This window comes from Mirounga leonina, unplaced genomic scaffold, assembly GCF_011800145.1.
Source record: "Mirounga leonina isolate KUSES-001 unplaced genomic scaffold, KU_Mleo_1.0 Mir_151, whole genome shotgun sequence".
NCBI classification, from domain to species: Eukaryota; Metazoa; Chordata; class Mammalia; order Carnivora; family Phocidae; genus Mirounga; species Mirounga leonina.
In genome coordinates this window covers 33,449,499-33,469,145 of record NW_023270377.1, presented here as the reverse complement: position 1 = coordinate 33,469,145, position 19,647 = coordinate 33,449,499, and the positions used below count along the sequence as shown (strand labels likewise).

The following is a 19,647-nucleotide window of genomic DNA, read 5'->3' as shown; positions in this document are numbered from 1 at the left end:
TTAATCCCAGCTCTCCCGAATGGGAAGTTCTACTAGACCCAATATGAACAGATCCAGGGACTGCCCATGGGTTGGGTGAATTAAACTCAGAGCACTGAGGAGAGCTCTTATTTGTCCAGTGGCCGGTTTTTCCAGCTTTTTGTTTACCCAAGGCTGTGTTTCTTTTTCTGTCTTTCCCTTTGTAGTTCCTGTTGAGAAGCCAGAAGAGAAATTGTGATAGCTAACTTTGACTTTTATAGTTTATTAGTGGTTGGTAATGTTTGCAGGGCAGAAAGGCTGAAACTCTTGTTTCCATTTAATGCAGAGAGTTGACAGTTTGTGCAAACAGTTACGTGGTGATTTCAGCGGAGTCATTTCTCTCTCCTTTCTGTGATGCCTGCGCTCGTATGAGATGGGACCCTTTTGTTCCTTGGTAGAAGTTCTGTCTGTTCGGCTTACTAGTGTATTGTTTGATTTGGGGTGGAGGCAGTGGTAGACTTCTGGAAGACCATATCCCAGGGGATGAAGAGAGGTGGGTACCTAGTCATGAGACATGGAGAGAAATCCAGAGAAGTTGGCTAAGGGTTTGGGTAACAATCTGAATTTGGAGATGCCTGTTTAGCTTAGGGGATAGCAGTTTTTCTGCTCTGCAAATGAACTAGGAAGTGGAGGCATCCCTCAGACAAGGAACAGAAACTTAATGGGTTACTCAAAGGGATGTGGAAATTTTAATGAGGAAGAGAAAGATGTGTCTGTCTCTGCTATTAGAAAGATTTATAACAAAGCAGGAGACTGTATTTACCTCTCTGATGGAGGCAAACTGAGCAGATGGGAAAGAAATGGACTAGGTAGGCTATAGAAATTTCTAAAAGATGGAAACAAGATTTTTTAAACAAGGGAATGGAGCCCCAGGAGCTTTATTTGTATTATCTCATTTAATCCTCACAACACGCTCACAGGGTGGGTATCACCACTTCCATTTAAAGCTAGGGAGACCCACTTCCTTAAGGTCATGCAGCCCACAGGTGTGGTAAGGTCAGTGTTAGAAGGCAGGCTTGTCTGGCATAAAGTCTGCCTTTTCCACTGCCTTCCACTGTTTCTGGAGGCAAAGTCAATCCAGGATTCCTGGAAACTAGGAGAAGAATTCTTGGGGGCACTACAGGGAATCTTGGATTCCACTGCTCAGAGGTAACACGGGGAAGCAGGTCATGAGAGGAACTGGGGAGTCTGGAAATGGTCACAACTTAGACGTAGGGGCCTCTGTATCAGCCCACAGCCTGGGGAGTTGAGGGAACGCATGACCCGGGCAGTCCTCTCTGCAGCCATTTGGATCTAGATTTGGATCTACGCTCTGCAGATGCAACCATTTCCTACATACTTTTGTGTTAGTTTAAGAAAGAGCCTTTTGAAAAATCCCCAACTCTGTTTTGGTTGAAGAGAAAAAGTTTTGTTCCCCCTTTGGTTACATTGGACTAGAAGGGGGCTCAGTCTGTGCCTGTGGCCAGATGTGGAGGTAGCCTCTGGCAGGGACAGATCGGAACTGAGAACCTGGGACAAGAATGTCATGTGTTTCAGGTTGATTTCTTCCTGCCCCATGCTTAGGTCCTTCAAAACCTCAAAATATGGCACAAAAGCGAAATGGATAAGTAGTGGAGATCGGACTGTGCTTAGGGTTGCTACCCGGTTCCTCTTAAGCTTTTCTCACCCTAGTGTTGTTTTCTCTGTGTGTTTGTTTATTTCATCCAGAGTTTCTTCGGGACACCTTTACTTCCCTGGGGTATGAAGTCCAGTATTTCTTGTATCTGAGCATGGACAGTATCATCCAGATTCTTCGCCAAGTTGCCTGCATGCCCCAACACCAAGACTATGACAGCTTTGTGTGTGTCCTGGTGAGCCGAGGTGGCTCCCACAGTGTGTTTGGCGTGGATCAGACACACTCGGGTTTCCCTTTGGATCAGATCAGGAGGATGTTCATGGGAGACGCATGCCCTTCTCTCTTAGGGAAGCCAAAGCTCTTTTTTATTCAGAACTATGTGGTATCAGAGGACCCGCTGGACAACGGCAGCTTGCTGGAGGTGGACGGACCAGCCGTCCACAACGTGGAATCCAAAGCCACGCAGCCTGGGCCAGGCACCATTCACCGAGAAGCGGACTTCCTCTGGAGCCTGTGCGTGGCAGACGTGTCCCTGTTGGAACGGCCCTACAGCTCTCCGTCATTGTACCTGCAGTGCCTGTCCCAGAAACTGGGGAAAGAAAGGTGAGCCCCCTGGGTAGACTGTGGCCCATCCCGGGACCACTTGTCTCTTTTCTTGCTACCAAGATGGAGATGGCCACTGTGTCACCTTTGATGCTCTTCTCTTCAGGGAGAAAGCACTTTTCTTTTTTTTTTTTTTTTTAAAGATTTTATTTATTTATTTATTTGACAGAGAGATAGACAGAAGAGCACAAACAGAGGGAGCGGCAGAGGGAGAGGGAGAAGCAGGCTCTGCACTGAGCAGGGAACCCGATGCGGGACTCGATCCCAGGACCCTGAGATCATGACCTGAGCCAAAGGCAGACGCTTAACCGTCTGAGCCACCCAGGCGCCCGAGAAAGCACTTTTCATTCCGTGTTGCAGTTGCCTTAGGAGGAGGCGCATTTTAGGAATGCTTTGTGCTTCAGGAGGTCACTTGCTAGTCAGCTTGTAGTTTGATCTTGTTCTTCAAAATAAATTTTTAATTGTTTTTTTTTATTACAAAAGCAGTACATCCTCCTTATTGAAAACAAAAACAAAAACAAAAACCATGAAATATAAATGCCGAAAGCCGAATATACCAAGCAGTTCTAGTCCTACTTATCAGAATCAATCTCTGTTGGCCACGTCTTGGTGTATTGCCTTCCAGATCTTTTTTGGATACCTGCACAATCATATCTAAATATTTTTTAAACCAAAATGGAGTCATCATCTACGATTACTTTATAATCTGCCTTTAGTTGGTGTGATGGTCTATCACATACATTTTACGTGTCAGTCGTCTTCAGCATCATTTTAATGTCTGTGGAGCAGTCTAAACTATGGCTATGGCATACTTAACTTGACCCATTTTCAGTTGTTGAAAGGTGTTTTGCTTTCATAAAAGGAAAGCGTTCAGTATCTTTGTAGCTCAGTATTCGTGCTTATCCATACTGTTTTCTAGAGGAACATTTCCAGAAGAAGAATTGCTTGTTAAATGACATGCATTTTTAAAGGCTTGGATGCATCTTATCATATTGTTCTCTAGGACAGTCATACCCGCTCTGTAGGAGAGTGCCTGTGTCCCCAAATTCTGCCCGACACCGCATGCTGTTTTATTTCCCTGTCCCAACAGTTTGATAGGTGGCAAATGGTACCTGACTCCCCACGTCTGCAAGTCTTTGTTATACAGACATTTCTGATGCTTATTGGCAAGAATACTTTTCTAAGGGAAACCTCGGTGATCTGGTTTTCATTTAAGAAGATTATTCCCATGTAAGATTAGCAGTCGTTTTTCAGTTGTCCCCTCATTACAATTTAGAATGAAGTTTCGGAGCCATGTGTGAAATGCATGTTGTAGCTCTGGGGACCCCAGGAATATATCGCATGGCCTGTGACACCCATACCCCCAACCCCTTCAGTCGTGGCTCAGCAGCAAGGAGTGGGCTGTAGTAGAAATGACTCAGCCTTCCATGGGCCAGCAGTGTTCTTGGCATCCATCCTGCATTTGCATAGATGATCCAGATGCATTATCATCCGGGAGTGTCTGGAGTGTCTCCAGGGTAAGACTCGGCTGCCCTTGGGTGAGGGGACTGTGGTCATTGGGCCAGAGTGCTGCCAGTGGGTTTGGATCACTCACTAAGCAGCCTGTAGAGCATTTAAAAAGGAATGATTTCAACACACTGTCACATCTGTTGGCTCATTTCACCCTAACGGTGATCTGTCTCCTCTTTGATATTTGCATGGCATTAATTTTTGCCTTTCTCATTCCCTCCAGAAGACGCCCACTCCTCGAACTCCACATTGAACTCAACGGCAGTGTGTATGATTGGAACAGCAGAGTGTCTGCTAAGGAGAGGTACTATGTCTGGCTGCAGCATACTCTGAGAAAGAAGCTTATCCTCTCCGGCAAATGAACAGCCCAAAGGCTTTCGTAGCCCTGCCGTCTCCACCACTAGCCAGAGGTAGTTTTCAAGCGAGTCTATGTGTCATGTGGGGAAGGTGAGGTCCCATAGGTGCCGAAATGAGCCTCTGTGAGGAATGTGGTCAGGAGGGTGTGTTTGAACCAAAGCCTCTGGATGGAAGGCTTTGGCTTCTGTTGCTGAAAGCATGTCAAGCCTGTGTTAGGAAGGAAATGGCTGTGAAACCTGAAAAAAGGACTGGTTGAGTTGGGTGCCTCAGGATTATGTTGCCTTCCTTCGTGTGATCAAATAAACCAGAGCCACGGAGCTAGGGTTGTAGATACACAGTCTATTAGCCTGTGGGTATCCATGCTCCAATAGAAAAGTTAAAAAAAAAAAAACAAAAAGCCACAACAAGGAAACATAACATACACTTAAACTCTTTTTTTTTTTTTAAAGATTTTATTTATTTATTTGACAGAGAGAGACAGCGAGAGAGGGAACACAAGCAGGGGGAGTGGGAGAGGGAGAAGCAGGCCTCCCGCCGAGCAGGGAGCCCAATGCGGGGCTCGATCCCAGGACCCTGGGATCATGACCTGAGCTGAAGGCAGACGCTTAACGACTGAGCCACCCAGGCGCCCCCGTACACTTAAACTCTTACGTACCGCCAGCCACCACAGTTAACGTGCGATTTTTTTCCTGTACCCAAGAAAACATGTCTGAATGTGAAGACTGGGTGGCTGTCCTCCTCTGTTCAGGTTCCTATGACAAAGTACCGGACACGGGAGGGCTTAGAGAAACACCTACTTCTTGCGGTTTTAGAGACTGGGAAGTCCAAGATCAAGGCGCTGGCAGGTCTGGTGTCTGATGAGGACCCGCCTCTGGGTCTGCTGGTGGCCATGTTCTTGCTGGGCCCTCACATGGCAGAGGACAGAGAGAGGAAGCAAGCTGTCTTGTGATGGTTCCACCTTCATGACCCTAATTACCTCAAAATGCTCTGTTGCCTAATATCATCACACTGAGAGTTAGGGTTTCAACCTATGCATTTGGTGAGGGACACGAACATTCAGTGCACAACCATGCCTTTATAATTCGAGATTGCTTGTCTGTCTGGGACTCAAGTGGTATTTTACAACTAATCACATATACCTTTCTTTCTCAGGTTTGAGGCGATGACCTAAAAGCAGGTCATTATTTAAAATATCATTTAAAGTTTAAAAAAAATTATTTATTTTTATATTTTTTGACTTGGTGTTAAATGCTGTGTATCTCTATGTGTAAATGCAGTAAACTATTTCAAGTCTTATGTAATAGCCCCAAACTGAAAATTTGCCCAGTGTTCAGGAATACGAGTATGGTAATGATGTTATATTCACTGATTGGTATTTTATGTAACCATTAAAATTATGTTTATGGGGCACCTGGGTGGCTCAGTCGTTAAGCGTCTGCCTTCGGCTCAGGTCATGGTCCCAGGGTCCTGGGATTGAGCCCCGCATCGGGCTCCCTGCTCCGTGGGAAGCCTGCTTCTCCCTCTCCCACTCCCCCTGCTTGTGTTTCCTCTCTCGCTGTCTCTCTCTCTCTCTCTGTCAAATAAATAAATAAAATCTTTTTAAAAAAATAAATAAAATTATGTTTATAAATAATAAGAGCTTACATTGAGCTGTTATTAGCTCATTACATAAATTACATGGATTATCTCATTTAATCCCCCCTCAAAAGCAGCTCTATGAGGTAGGTATTACTGCTCTCATTTTTTCCTCCATTTTATAGATGAGGAAAATGAGCACAGTGATGTTAAGTAGCTTACCCAGGGTCACCCCATACTAGGATATAGACTCAAGCCATATAAAGAGAGCCACTTTGGGGCCCAAATCCTTAACCAGTTCACAATATGGCCTTGACAGAACATCATAATGAGAAAAATGCTCATATATTCATGTTACCTGGGAAAGAGTACAAAATAGTCTGTTTATTGTAACTATGCTTAAAAGAAAAAAAACCTCTCATAGGAAAACAAAAGGCCAGAAAGAAATGGTTCAAATGGCATATGGGTGACAGACCTCTGGCTGATATTTTCTCTTTCTGTTTCCCAAATTCTCATCTCTTTTGTCTACACATTTGAGAATATTGGCTTCTGCCCTAAAGCCTAGGTAATTCCTTTCAACTTTCAAGTAGTTGGTTCTTCATCACCAACAAAACTACCCCTCTCTTCTTACTTTTGTCCTCACTTCTCTCTAGCCCCTCTTTTCCAGAAGCAGGACCCCTAGTCTCAGGGCTGCTTTTCTGAGCCACTGGTTAGGATGACTGATTAGTCAACCCCTCATTGACCCTCATCCCTACCCCTGTTCTATCCCATCTGCTGTTCTATTCCATTCCCCAATTCCTTCAACCCTCTTCCTTGAATAGGTCATCGTTGGGGTCACTTGAAACCTTCTTCTCTCTGCAGTGTTTGATATGAGAATCTCTTCTTGCCCTCTGAGATTTTAGGAGCAAGTGTTCAAGATTGAGGATGTTATTTATGCTGCCAGGAGGTCAGAGTTTGAGGTCAACCATGTCAATTTGTCTGTGTTCAGACTCCACTTGCTGTCCCCACCGACTCATTTTCTTTTTCCTTAGTAATAGAAAACTTGATTTGTAACGGGGCACAAAGCTTCACAGAATATAGTCTACTTGGCCAAGCTCCAACTTGTAGCTAGATGTGGTCATGTGTCGAGGTCCTGGCCAATAACATGTCGGCAACAGTATCATTTGGCAGCTGCTGAGAACTTTCCTCCAAAGGCAGTTGTTTTTTCTCAACATGGTACTGGCACAAAAATAGATGCATAGATCAACAGAACAGAATAAAGGGCCAGAAATAAACCATATAAATGATTATATGGTCAATTAATCTATGACAAAGGTGGCAAGGATATGCAATGGGGAAAAGACCGTTTCTTCAACGAATGGTGTTGGGAAAATGAGATAGCTACATGCAAAAGAGTGAAACTGGACCACTTTCTTAACTGTACACAAACACAAACTCAGAATGGATTAAGGACCTAAGTGTGAGACCAGAAACCATAGAAATCCTAGAAGAAAGCACAGGCATAATTTCTCTGACATTGGCTGTAGCAAAATTTTTCTAGATGTGTCTCCTGAGACAAGGGAAACAAAAGCAAATATAAACTATGGGGACTACATCAAACTAAAAGCTCCTACACAGCAAAGGAAACAATCACAAAAACTAAAAGGCAACCTGCTGAATGGGAGAAGGTATTTGCAAATGATATATCTGATTAAGGGTTAATATCCAAAATATATAAAGAACTTAGCTCAACAGCCAAAAAACAATCTGATTAAAAATGGGCAGAATACATGAAGAGACATTTCTCCAAAGAAGACATACAGATGGCCAACAGATACATGAAAAGAATGGAATATTACTCAGCCATCAAAAACAATGAAATCTTGCCATTTGCAACAACGTGGATGGAACTAGAGGGTTTTGTACTAAGTGAAATAAGTCAGTCAGAGAAAGACAAGTATCATATGATTTCACTCATGTGGAATTTAAGAAACAAAACAGATGAACATAGGGGAAGGGAAGGAAAAATAAGATGAAAACAGAGAGGGAGACAAACCATAAGAGACGCTGAACTCTAGGAAACAAACAGGGTTACTGGAGGGGAGGAAAGTGGGGGGATGGGATAACTGGGTGATGGGCATTAAGGAGGGCACTTGATGTAATGAACACTGGGTGTTACATGCAACCGATGAATCATTAAAGTCTACCTCTGAAACTAATAATGCACTGTATGTTAATTAAATTGAATTTAAGTAAAAAAAAAAAAAGAAGAAATAGCAGGTGCTGGCAAGGATGTGGAGAAAAAGGAACCCTCGTGCACTGTTGGTGGGAATGCAAACTGGTGTAGCTGCCGTGGGGAATGATATGGAAGTTCCTCAAAAAATTAAAAACAGAATTATCATATGATCCAGTAATTCTACTATTTACCTAAAGAATACAAGAACACTAATTCAAAAGGATATATGCACCCTTATGTTTATTGCAGCATTTTATTTACAATAGCCAAGATATGGAAGCAACCCAAGTGTCCATCCATAGATGAATGGATAAAGAAGATGTGGTATATACATATACACAGTGGAATATTACTCATTCATAAAAAAGAATGAAATCTTACCATTTGCAACAACATGGATTGATCTAGAGAGTGTAATGCTAAGTGAAATAAGTCAGTCAGAGAAAGACAAATACTGTATGATTTCACTCATGTGGACTTTGAGAAGCAAAACAAAAGAACAAAGAAAAAAAGAGGCAAACAGACTCTTAAATACAGGAAACAAACTGATGGCTACTAGAGGGGAGGTGGAGGGGTTGGGTGAAATAGGTGAAGGGAATTAAAAGTACACTTATCATGATGAGCACTGAGTAATATATAAAATGTTGAATCACTATATTATATACCTGAAACTAATAGAACACTGTATGTTAACTATATTAGAATTAAAATTTTAAAAAGGCAGTTGTTTATTGCCCTTCACCTTTTTGTCCCTTCCTCTATCTTGCTGACTAGAATGTAGTTGGCTGGAGCCATCTGTGAGGATAAGGGCTACGCTGTAGGGATAGCTAAGTGGTGAGCAGGAAGGAGGCTTCTTGGATGAGGACAGTCTGGATTTTTATGTGAGAGAAAAAATGTAGGATTTATACTTCTTTCCTAACACAGTCCAATGATGCATTATTATCTGATTAAAATGTTTAGAATGTTTATGCATGTTATAAGTTTAAAAGAAAAATTTATCTAGATGATTTTAATTTTCTGATTATTGTTTAAAAATGTATGCACACTTAAAATCTGAGCTACCTAAAATCTGAGCACACTAAAATCTGAGCATCTTGGTTTCTTCCAAGTTTTGGCATTGTGAAAAAGGGTGTGATAAACATTTGCATGTTGATTTTTGTGTGGATATAAGTGTTTGGCTCATTTGGGTAAATACTTAGGAGAACAATTGTTGGATTGTATGGCAGGCCTATGTTTAACTCTGGAAGGAACACAAGACTGTATTCCCAAGTGGCTATAGCACTTTGCAGAGTTCCTGTTGCTTCACATCCTTGCCAGTATTTGATGATGTTAGTGTTTTAGATGTTAGCCATTTTAATAGATGTATAGTGATAACACGTTTTAATTTGCGATTACCTAATGGCATGATAGTGAGCATCTCTTTATATCCTTATTTGAAATCTATATATCTTCTTTGTTGAGATGTCTGTTCAAATCTTTTGCCCATTTTTAAACTGGGTTATTTGTTTTCTTATTGGTGACTTTTTTTTTTTTTTTTTAAGATTTTTTTTATTTATTTGACAGAGAGACACAGCGAGAGAGGAAACAAGCAGGGGGGAGTGGGAGAGAGAGAAGCAGGCTTCCCGCAGAGCAGGGAGCCCGATACAGGGCTCGATCCCAGGACCCTGGGACCATGACCTGAGCCGAAGGCAGACGCTTAACGACTGAGCCACCCAGGCGCCCCGACTTTTTTTTTTTTTTTAAGACTTGTTTATTTGAGAGAGGCAGAGAGAGAGAGCAGGGGGTAGGGGCTGAGGGAGAGGGAGAAGATTTTTAAGCGGACTCCCTGCTGAGTGCAGAGACCAACTCCGGGCTTGATCTCAAGACCCTGAGATCATGACCTGAATGGAAACCAAGAGTCAGATGCTTAACCAGCTGAGCCAGCCAGGTGCCCGTCTTATTGGTGAGTTTTAAGTGTTCTTTTTTTTTTTTTTAAGATTTTATTTATTTATTTGACAGAGACACAGAGAGAGCACAGATAGGCAGAGCGGCTGACAGAGGCAGAGGGAGAAGCAGGCTTCCCGCCGAGCAGGGACCCCACGCGGGGCTTAATCCCAGGTGCCCCTTAAGTGTTCTTTATATAGGGCACTTGGGTGGCTCAGTTGGTCAAGCGTCTGCCTTTGGCTCCGATCCTGACCCCAGGGATTGAGCCCCACATCAGGCTCCCTGTTAAGCCGGGAGTCTGCTTCTCCCTCTCCCTCTGCTGTACCTCTGTGCGCTCTCTCTCTCTCTGTCAAATAAATGAATAAAACCTTTTTTTTTTTTAAAGAATTCTTTGTATATTTTGGATATAAGCCCTTTTTCAGATATGTTTTACAAATTATTTCTCCTAGTCTATGGTAGAAGTTTGTAATTTTAATGATACTCAGTTTACAGTTATTATTTTTTTTTTCTTGGATTGTGCTTTTAATGTGTATCTCAGAAATCATCAGCAAACCCAAGGTCACCTAAACTTTCCCCTATGTTATTGTTTTTAAGATTTTATTTATTTTTTTTGAGGGAGAGAGATTGCACGTGCACTCGCACACAATCGGCGGGGCGTGGGGGGGTAGGGGGCAGAGGAACAAGCAGACGTCTTGCTGAGTGTGAAGCCTAAGGCGGGGCCAGATCCCAGGACCTTGAGGTCATGACCTGAGCTAAAGTCAGCCACCTAACCTCTGAACCACCCAGGCACGCCTTTCATATGTTATTAACCAGAGTTTTGCATTTTGCTTTAAGTCTGTCATCATTTTGAGTTAACTTTTTGTGAAAGGTGTTAAGGTCTATGTCTGTATTCATTCTTTTGTTTTGATCTTTATGTTTAGAGCTTAATACTGAGTATACCAATATACCCCATATAGGTAGCATGTTGGGAATTTTAAATAATGCAATTGTATTATTTGTTTCTTTGTGTACAAAACACATATTGTGACTTAAAAAATAAAATAAAAATTACATATTGTAAAAGGGTCCAGTTTGTTTAATATATAAACACACTTAATGTATTTATTTTAAACATAAATGGCGTAATATTTAACACTGTTCTTTCTTTTCATTCAAGTAGTCATGTCTGTATCTATGCTTTGTATCATATTTAAGTTATTCACAACTTTTCACTGTTTAAATGATGATACGAGTAACATCTTTTCTTCCTTATTTGGTAAGGACTTCTTGCCCCAAACCTAGGATTCCCATCCCATCCTTAGTGTCTCTTCTGGCGGAGCTCAGTCTCATTATTTCAACTGTCTTGCATCTTTAATCTCTCTCTCTCTCTGTTTTTGATCCTTCAGTCCAAAAACAAGCTCTGATTCCCCATCAAATAAAGTCCCTCTCTTTCAAACCACTGTCTTATGCATGTTTAGTCTACTCTATACTCTCTCTTCTTTCACCCATTTATGCCATACTTCCTTGCTATCTGGATCTCACCTTAATCATTCTGCCAGATCTACAAGATCCAAGGGTGACTTGCACCATAGTTACCAAACTAGTAGTTCCTAGATTCTATGGGGTCACTGTCCCCTTCCTACTTCTCCAGGGTACCCCACCCTAGAGTTCCTTCAAGGCCAAGTCTTCTTAGTATCTTTCTCCTCCAGATCTGTAGATGTGGATATGCACGAGGATCACTCCTTTCTCTCTTTATATGTTCTCTTTTAACAACCTTGTTGCTTCAGCTACTACTCCTATGCTGCTAACTCGTTGGATATTTCTAGTCTAGACTCTTCAAATTCAAATCTCACCCTGCAATTTCCTGGAAAATATTTCCATTCCACTTCATATCCTCTTTGGGACCTCAAACTCAGTATACTCCAAATATAAGCAAAACCTCCATTTCAAATCTGCTTTCCTCCCTGTGTCTCCATTTTCACTTAACAGCACCTCCAGAACATCGTTTTCGCTCTGATCCACCGTTTCCTATGTTTCTTCATCCAGCTAGTTTCCAAATTGGTTGGTTCTGTACCTGTAATGTCTTTTCCATCTATCTCCATCATTACAATTCGCCCTGCTTTCATTATCTCTCCATTGAACTATGATAATAGCTTTCTCACTGATCTTGCCTCTAGCCTCTTAATTCTATAATTACTTCATACATGGCAACCTGAAGAATCTCCCTAACAGCTTTGTCACCTCCCTCCTTTGAAACCTTCAAGGTTCTCCAGTGCATACAAAATAAGAGTGGGGGGAGGCGAGGGATGAAGTGGGGAGCAGGAGCTGCTGGTGTAAGTCCTAGAGTCCAAAGCTTTAATGTCCTAAGGTAGAAGAAGATAACCAACCCAGTTCAAAAAGAGAGAGAATTTGCCCTTCCTCCCGTTTATTAGACCATTAATGGGTTAGATATTGCCCACCCACATTGGTGAGGGCAGATTTTCTTTACTCAGTCTACTGATTTAAATGCTAATCCCTTCCAGAAACATCCTTACAGACATACCCAGAAATAATGTTTACTGGCTCTCTGGGTATCCCTTAGCCGTCAAGTTGACACATCAAGTTAACAATCACAAGGTTGTTTGTGACATCTGATAGGGACATATTTTTTCATTGAGATATAATTCACCTTTTATAAAATTGATCCTTTGAAAGTGTACAAGTCACTGAATATATGTTCACGAAGTTGTGCACATCACCACAATCTAATTTCAGAACATTTTCATCTACCTAAAAAGAACCTCCATACCTGTTAGCCATCATTCCCTATTCTCCCCTTCTCCCCAACGCCTGAACAAACACTCATCTATTTTCTCTCTCTACACATTCGTCTATTCTGGATATTTCATATCATACAGTACGTATCCTTTTGTATCTGACTTCTTCCACTTAGCATAATGTTTTCAAGATTCATCCACGTTGAAGAATACATAAGTACTTCATTTTATTTTATTGCTGAATAATATTCCCTTGTATAGGATATAGCACATTTTGTTTATCTGTTCATCAACTGATGGAAATTTGGATCGTTCCCACTTTTTTGGCCTTTATGAATTATGCTGCTCAGAGTATTCATGTAAGTTTTTGTGTGGATACATGTTTTCAGTTCTCTTGGGTATATATAAGTCCAGTGGACTTACTGGATCATATAGTAACTCTGTTCAACTTTTTGAGGACTGCTAAACTGTTTTTCAAAGTGGCTGTAGCACTTTACATTCCCATCAGTAGCGTATAAGGGTTTCAATTTCTTCACATTCCTGTTTTTGTCTTCTTTTTTTAAACTATTATAACCACCCTACTGGGTATGAAGTGGTATCTTATTGTGGTTTTGATTGCATTGCCTTAATGACTACTAATGTTGTTGAACATCTTTTCATATGCATAGTGGCCATTTGTATATCTTCGCTGTGGAAACATCTATTCAAATCCTTTCCCATTTTAACTGATTGTCTTTCTATTATTCTGGTGTGATTATTCTTTTTTTTTTTAAGATTTTTATTTCATTTGACAGAGAGAGAGCACAAGCAAGGGGAGCGGCAGGCGGGGGAGGGGGGTGGCGGGGCAGGCTCCCGGCTGAGCAGGGAGCCCCATGTGTGTGAGGGAGCTTGATGTGGGGCTTAATCCCAGGACCCCTGGGATCATGACCTGAGTTGAAGGCAGACGCTCAGCTCAACGGACTGAACTACCCAGGTGCCCTGTAATTATTCTTTATATATTCTGGGTACTAGTCTCTTATCAGATATAAGATTTGCAAATAGTTTCTTCCATTCTAGATGTTTTCTTTTCACTTTCGGGATAGGGTATATTTCTAGCACAAAATGTGTATATTTTGATGATATCCAAAATTGACCTGTTTTTCTTTTGTTGCTTAAAAGTTTTGGCATCATATGTAAGATACTATTGCCTACTGCAAGGTCATGAAGAGTTACACATATTTTCTTGTAAGAGTTTTATGATTTAAGCTCTTACATTTAGGTCTCTGTCACATTTTGAATTATTTTTTGATTTTCTTTAAACAGCATTAAAAATATATGGGCGCCTGGGTGGCTCAGTTGGTTAAGCGACTGCCTTCGGCTCAGGTCATGATCCTGGAGTCCTGGGATCGAGTCCCACATTGGGCTCCCAGCTCAGCGGGAGGCCTGCTTCTCCCTCTGACCCTCTCTCCTCTCCTGCTGTTTCTCACTCTCTCTCTCAAATAAATAAATAAAATCTTAAAAAAAAAACCAACCACAGCATTAAAAATACTTTACTCTTGGGGTGCCTGGGTGGCTCGGTCATTAAGCATCTGCCTTCTGCTCAGGTCATGATCCCAGGGTCCCAGGATTGAGCCCCACATCAAGCTCCCTCCCACACATTGGGGTCACTGCTCAGTGGGGAGCCTGCTTCTCCTCCTCCCTCTCCCTCCTGTTCCCCCTGCTGTGCTCTCTCTCTCTGTCAAATAAATAAATAAAACCTTAAAAAATATATTTTACTCTTTTAACCACATCCACCTAGTTTCCTAGACAATCTAATATTAGTTTATTAAATAAACTCTTTTAGGAAATATCATCATGGAATTTTGAGGTTTTGTTACTTCAGATTTACCTAGCTTCTTGTCCCAAACTCACCTAAATAAGAAAGTAAGATGGAAGACCTTCAGTGTTCACATACTGCGGAAGGGTGGATTTAAAGATCAGCTTACTAATTCTACATTTGTGTTCATCCAATGAAAATAATTAAAATATGTGCCAAGATTTATCTATAACTATCTTCTATGCAGCATTGTTCACAATAGCAAAAGATTGGAAACATATTAAATGACTGATAATTAGAAATTGGTTAAAAAAATATGGTACATCCATGGAAGGGAATATCATGTAGCCACTATACATCATGTTTTTTTTTTTTAAAGATTTTATTTATTTATTTGACAGAGAGAGACACAGCGAGAAAGGGAACACAAGCAGGGGGAGTGGGGGAAGGAGAAGCAGGCTTCCCGCTGAGCAGGGAGCCCGATGTGGGGCTCGATCCCAGGACCATGAGCCGGAAGGCAGACCCTTAATGACTGAGCCACCCAGGCACCCCATACATCATGTTTTCAAAGACCATTTAATGATATGGAGAAAAATATGTGTGTGTTATTAAGTGAAAAAAGAAAATTGTACAGCACAATTCAATTTTTGGCAAATAATATGCACATAGATAAGTGAAAGGAGGGCTCCTGGGTGGCTCAGTTGGTTAAGTGACTGCCTTTGGCTCAGGTCATGATTCTGGAGTCCCGGGATCGAGTCCCACATCGGGCTCCCTGCTCAGCGGGGAGTCTGCTTCTCCCTCTGACCCTCCCCCGCCTCATGCTCTCTCTCATTCTCTCTCTCAAATAAATAAATAAAATCTAAAAAAAAAAAAAGTGAAAGGATATATACTAAAATTTTCTTTTTCTTTTTTTTTAAAGATTTTATTTACTTATTTTAGAGAGAGAGAGAGAGAGCATTGAGTGGGGGGAAGGGCAGAGGGAGAGGGAGAAAGAGAATCTCAAGCAAGCTCCCCACTGAGCGCAGAGCTCCACGCGTGGCTCTGTCTCATGACTCTGAGACCTGAGTAAAATCAAGAGTCAGAAGCTTACTGACTGAGCCACCCAGGCCCCTAAAATTTTCTTTCTTCCTTTTTTTTTGTTTTAAAGATTTATTTATTTGACAGAGAGACACAGTGAGAGAGGGAACACAAGCAGGGGGAGTGGGAGAGGGAGAAGCAGGCTTCCTGCTGAGCAGGGAGCCTGATGCGGGGCTCCATCCCAGGACCCTGGGATCATGACCTGAGCCGAAGGCAGACGCTTAACTGACTGAGCCACCCAGGTGCCCCTTTCTTTTCTTTTTTTTTTTTTTTTAAGATTTTATTTATTTATTTGTCAGAGAGAGAGAGCACAAGCAGGGGAAGCGGCAGGCACAGGGAGAAACAGGCTGCCCGCTGAGTAAGGAGTCCAATGTGGGACTTGATTCCAGGACGCCAGGATCATGACCTGAGCTGAAGACAGATGCTTAACCGACTGAGCCACCCAGGCGTCCCTAAAATTTTATTTTTTAAAATATTTATTTATTTATTTTAGAGAGAGAGTGTGTTGGGGGGAAAGGGTAGGGGGAGAAGGAGAGAGAGTCTTAGGCAGATTCCACACTTAGAGTGGAGCCCGATTTGAGGTGTGGGGCCTGACGAAGGGCTCGATCTCACCACCCTGAGATCACTACCTGAGCTGAAACCAAGAGTCAGACCCTTAACTGACTCTGCCACCCAGGTGCCCCTATATACTAAAATTATAAGGTAGTTATATACTACAAGCGACTGTGTGTTTCTCCATCTTTCAGCTTTTCTACATTAAATATTGGAAGTCCACCCCCTCTTTTTTTTTATTATGAATTTTTTAATTAGAAAAGAGACATGCTAAAACAGATCACTTTGTAGTATAGCGAATCCAAAATGGGTCACACTTTACTTGTCTAGTTACAATCTCTTGCCAGTTCACTATTTGGACATCTCTGCGGGGGTCCTTACCCGAGAGAGTCTTCCCCTTCAGTTCTTGGCTTCACCATGCTCCCATATACTGAGAATAAAACTGGTTCTGGCAAGGTCTGGAGTGTGTGGATAAGGTGTGGAGTGAGGGAGTGGGGAGGGCCTGCTACCTCAGGACCAGGGGTGGGACTGAAAATTTCAAGGCACCAGAGCTCTTCTCTAGCTGGCATACCCATCTTCCCCATCACCCGTGTCCATTTTTTTTAATTCACAAGTATACACTTATAAAGTTCCCCTTCATAAACTTTGAGGGTGGAGAACTTGGACCAAAGCCTGGATGTAAAGGAAAGCTTACTATTACCACCACCAGCCACTCTGAAGGCAGAACTAAAGAGAAGCAATCCAGTGTTTCCCTTTTGTCACCAGGGCAGCGACAGACTCTCACCACGGTAAAAGGCTATATAGGTTTTGACTGGTTCTTCATGTAGACCCAGTTGACGGCAACCAATCAGGAAAGATGCTGTAGGAAATGTTTATTCTTTCCACCACTCTCAACTTGCCATCAGCATGTCCTCAGTTACTGTGCTCTAAATTGGAAGAAGTATGAAATACTGAATACAAATAAAAGGGAGTACCATCTCACCTCCGTAACTTGGTTCGAGTGTTTCCACTGAGTACTAGGATAAAAGGTGAAGTTTTACTGCATGTATCTCTATTCTACTTCTACTTTCCACGCTTAGCTCAAATACCTCCTCCTCCTCCAAGGCATCTTCATCAGGATTCCTCCCTTGTTCCTGGGTCTCCTGTGGCACTTAGGTGAAGCCTCATTGCAGAATCACCACATCCTGCCCAGTGGTTACAGGGACCACGGCACATGGAGGTACAGGCGGCCGTAGCCTTGGGATCGAGAGCATGGGATCTGGAATCAGAGAGACCTAGAATCCCCATCTCTTCCTAGCGTTGGGATAATGGCAAGATACTTTGCATCCGTGAACTTTGATTTCCTCATCTACTGACTATAGCTAATAACGCTGACTTTAGACAGTTCATCAGAAAAGAAGGGGCCAAGAAATGGGAATAGTCAGAATTATTTGAAGGCAGACGTGTTTTATTCACCTTCCTTTCTAATTGTGCCCAATTCCGTGCTGTACACAGAGGAAGGGCTTGCTAAATATTTAATATTGTTGCATCAAATTTGAAAAATTTGGGTGAGGGGTGGTAGTTTTGCCAAATACCTTCTGAAATGCCGCAAGGAATTGAATAGAAGACTAAGACTTAGGGCTTGTGTATCTTTATCTTTCAAAAAAAAAATTGTGGCAAAATATACGTAACATAAAATTTACCGTTCAAACGATGTTTAAGTATATGATTCAGTGGCATTAAGTACACTTACCTGGTTGTGCAACCGTCTCCACTAGGACTTGTCTGTCCTCGTTTCTTTCTTCCTTCTCCGAACCATTTATTTATTATTGGTACTAATAAAGAACATTTCCAAATGGCATACACTCCAAAAATAAATGGAACTCCCTATCTCCGTGCTCATGCCTGTCTGTAGGGGATTTATAGAAGTCATACCCACACAATCATTTCCTCATCACTCAAAGCCACAATCGGGTTTTTCACACTTGTTTCCAGGACCAACGAGGTGTATCTTTTTTTTTTTTTTTTTATTCATTTGAGACACAGAGATACAGAGAGAGAGAGAGAGCATGAGCAGTGGGAGAGGCAGAGGGAGAGGGAGAAGCAGACTCCCGGCCGAGCCAGGAGCCCGATGTGGGGCTTGATCCCAGGACCCCGGGATCACGACCTGAGCCAAAGGCAGACGCTTAACCATCTGAGCCACCCAGGCGCCCCGAGGTGTATCTTTTGAACGGTTTACTAAATCGATTAAACTGCTCTGCCCATAGTATGCTTTAAGTTGTAAGTTTTTTGAAAATTAAAGTACAATTGACATACAATAGCCTGTTAGTTTCAGGTGTACATAATAGTGATTTGATACTTTTGTACATTATGAAATGATCCCCATGTTAAGTCTAGTTACCATGTCACCATACAGAGTGATTACAAAATTATTGACTGTATTTCCTATGCTACACATTACATTCCCATCACTCATTTATTTTATAACTGGAAGTTTGTATCTCTTGGTCCCCTTCACCTATTTTAGGTGTCCCCACCTCCACCCTAGTAACCAACAGTTTCCTCTATTTATGAGTCTGTTACTGTTTTGTTTCGTTTGTTTGTTTTATTTTTTAGATTCTACATATAACTAAAATCACATGGTATTTGTCTTTCTCTGACTTATTTCACTTAGCATACTAACCTCTAGGTCCATCCATGTTTTCACAAATGGCAAGATTTCATTCGTTTTTTTAAAGATTATTTATTTATTTATTTGATAGAGAGAGAGAGCACACAAGCAGGGGGAGCTACAGGCAGTGGGAGAGGGAGAAGCAGGCTCCCCGCTGAGCAGGGAGCCCAATGCGGGGCTCGATCCCAGGACCCTGAGATCATACCCTGAGCCGAAGGCAGGTGCTTAACCGACTGAGCCACCCAGGAGCCCTGATTTCATTCATTTTTATGGCTGAGTAATAGGGCTTGTCTTTCTTAAACATAGAAGTTCTCTGGATGATGCCAAGTTTATGAAAATGGCACTTTAATATATTTGTTAATAAAGCATCATAAATCTTACTTTTTTTCAGAGATAAAATATCTTTCTAAGATTCTGCACTTCTCAGAGCCCTGCACATTTGAATTAGCTGAATGAATTACAGTGTAGTGACTCAGATTTGCTGGTTTAAATTTTGGCTTTCCCGCTAGTTCACAGTGTAATCTTGGACAAATTACTTAAACTTTCTATGTCTTAGTTTTCACATCTTAATAGAGGGTCATACTAATAGTATTTATCTTAGAGATTTGGGATGATTAATTGAAAAAATAGTGCCTCACACATGGTAGTTGGCATATAAGTATTAGGTATTGTTTTTATTCTTAGAAATAATGTCCTCAAAGTCTCTTTCCTGCTGCACTTGAATGTGATGTGAGGCCAAAGAGTTCATCAGTTTTGTCTGCTGATGTGTTCCCTGCAAATACCTCCAAATGGGCTTTTAGTCCAGCTCTCCCTCCCTTTTTTCTGCCTTAAAATTTTATTTTTTTGAGAGTTAAGATGGTTGACCACTATTTCTTGTGCTTTTTGGGTTTTATTTTAAAGGTTAAGCGAGTTTGGGGAAGGAGATGGTTAGGAAAATAAACTCTCTGTTTTCTTCCTTCCTTCTCCCCTTCCTCTTCTCCTCCCTCCCTCTTTCTTTTCTTCCTTCTTTTTTTTTTTTTTTTT

At 41.8% G+C, this 19,647-nt stretch overlaps 2 protein-coding genes across 10 annotated transcripts in view; both read left to right on the top strand.

Annotated features, from left to right (window-relative positions):
- CFLAR (CASP8 and FADD like apoptosis regulator) overlaps positions 1 to 19,647 on the top strand; it is a 57,396-nt gene that overhangs the window by 37,202 nt on the left and 547 nt on the right. For 5 of the 7 annotated variants that reach the window (XM_035007395.1, XM_035007399.1, XM_035007393.1 and 2 more), the window contains exons 9-10: positions 1,726 to 2,236; positions 3,969 to 4,472. In XM_035007395.1, coding sequence (XP_034863286.1) covers positions 1,726 to 2,236; positions 3,969 to 4,107 — 650 coding nt within the window. In that variant the 3' untranslated portion in view covers positions 4,108 to 4,472. Of the gene's footprint in view, positions 1 to 1,725; positions 2,237 to 3,968; positions 4,473 to 19,647 lie in introns of those variants that run through there. The other 2 variants (XM_035007396.1, XM_035007400.1) reach the window with 2 other exon arrangements.
- CASP10 (caspase 10) overlaps positions 4,115 to 19,647 on the top strand; it is a 48,948-nt gene continuing 33,415 nt past the window's right edge. For 2 of the 3 annotated variants that reach the window (XR_004679616.1, XR_004679615.1), the window contains exon 1: positions 4,115 to 4,155. The gene's annotated coding sequence lies outside the window, so the exon portion shown is untranslated. The remainder of the gene's footprint in view (positions 4,156 to 19,647) is intronic. The other variant, XM_035007401.1, reaches the window with a different exon arrangement.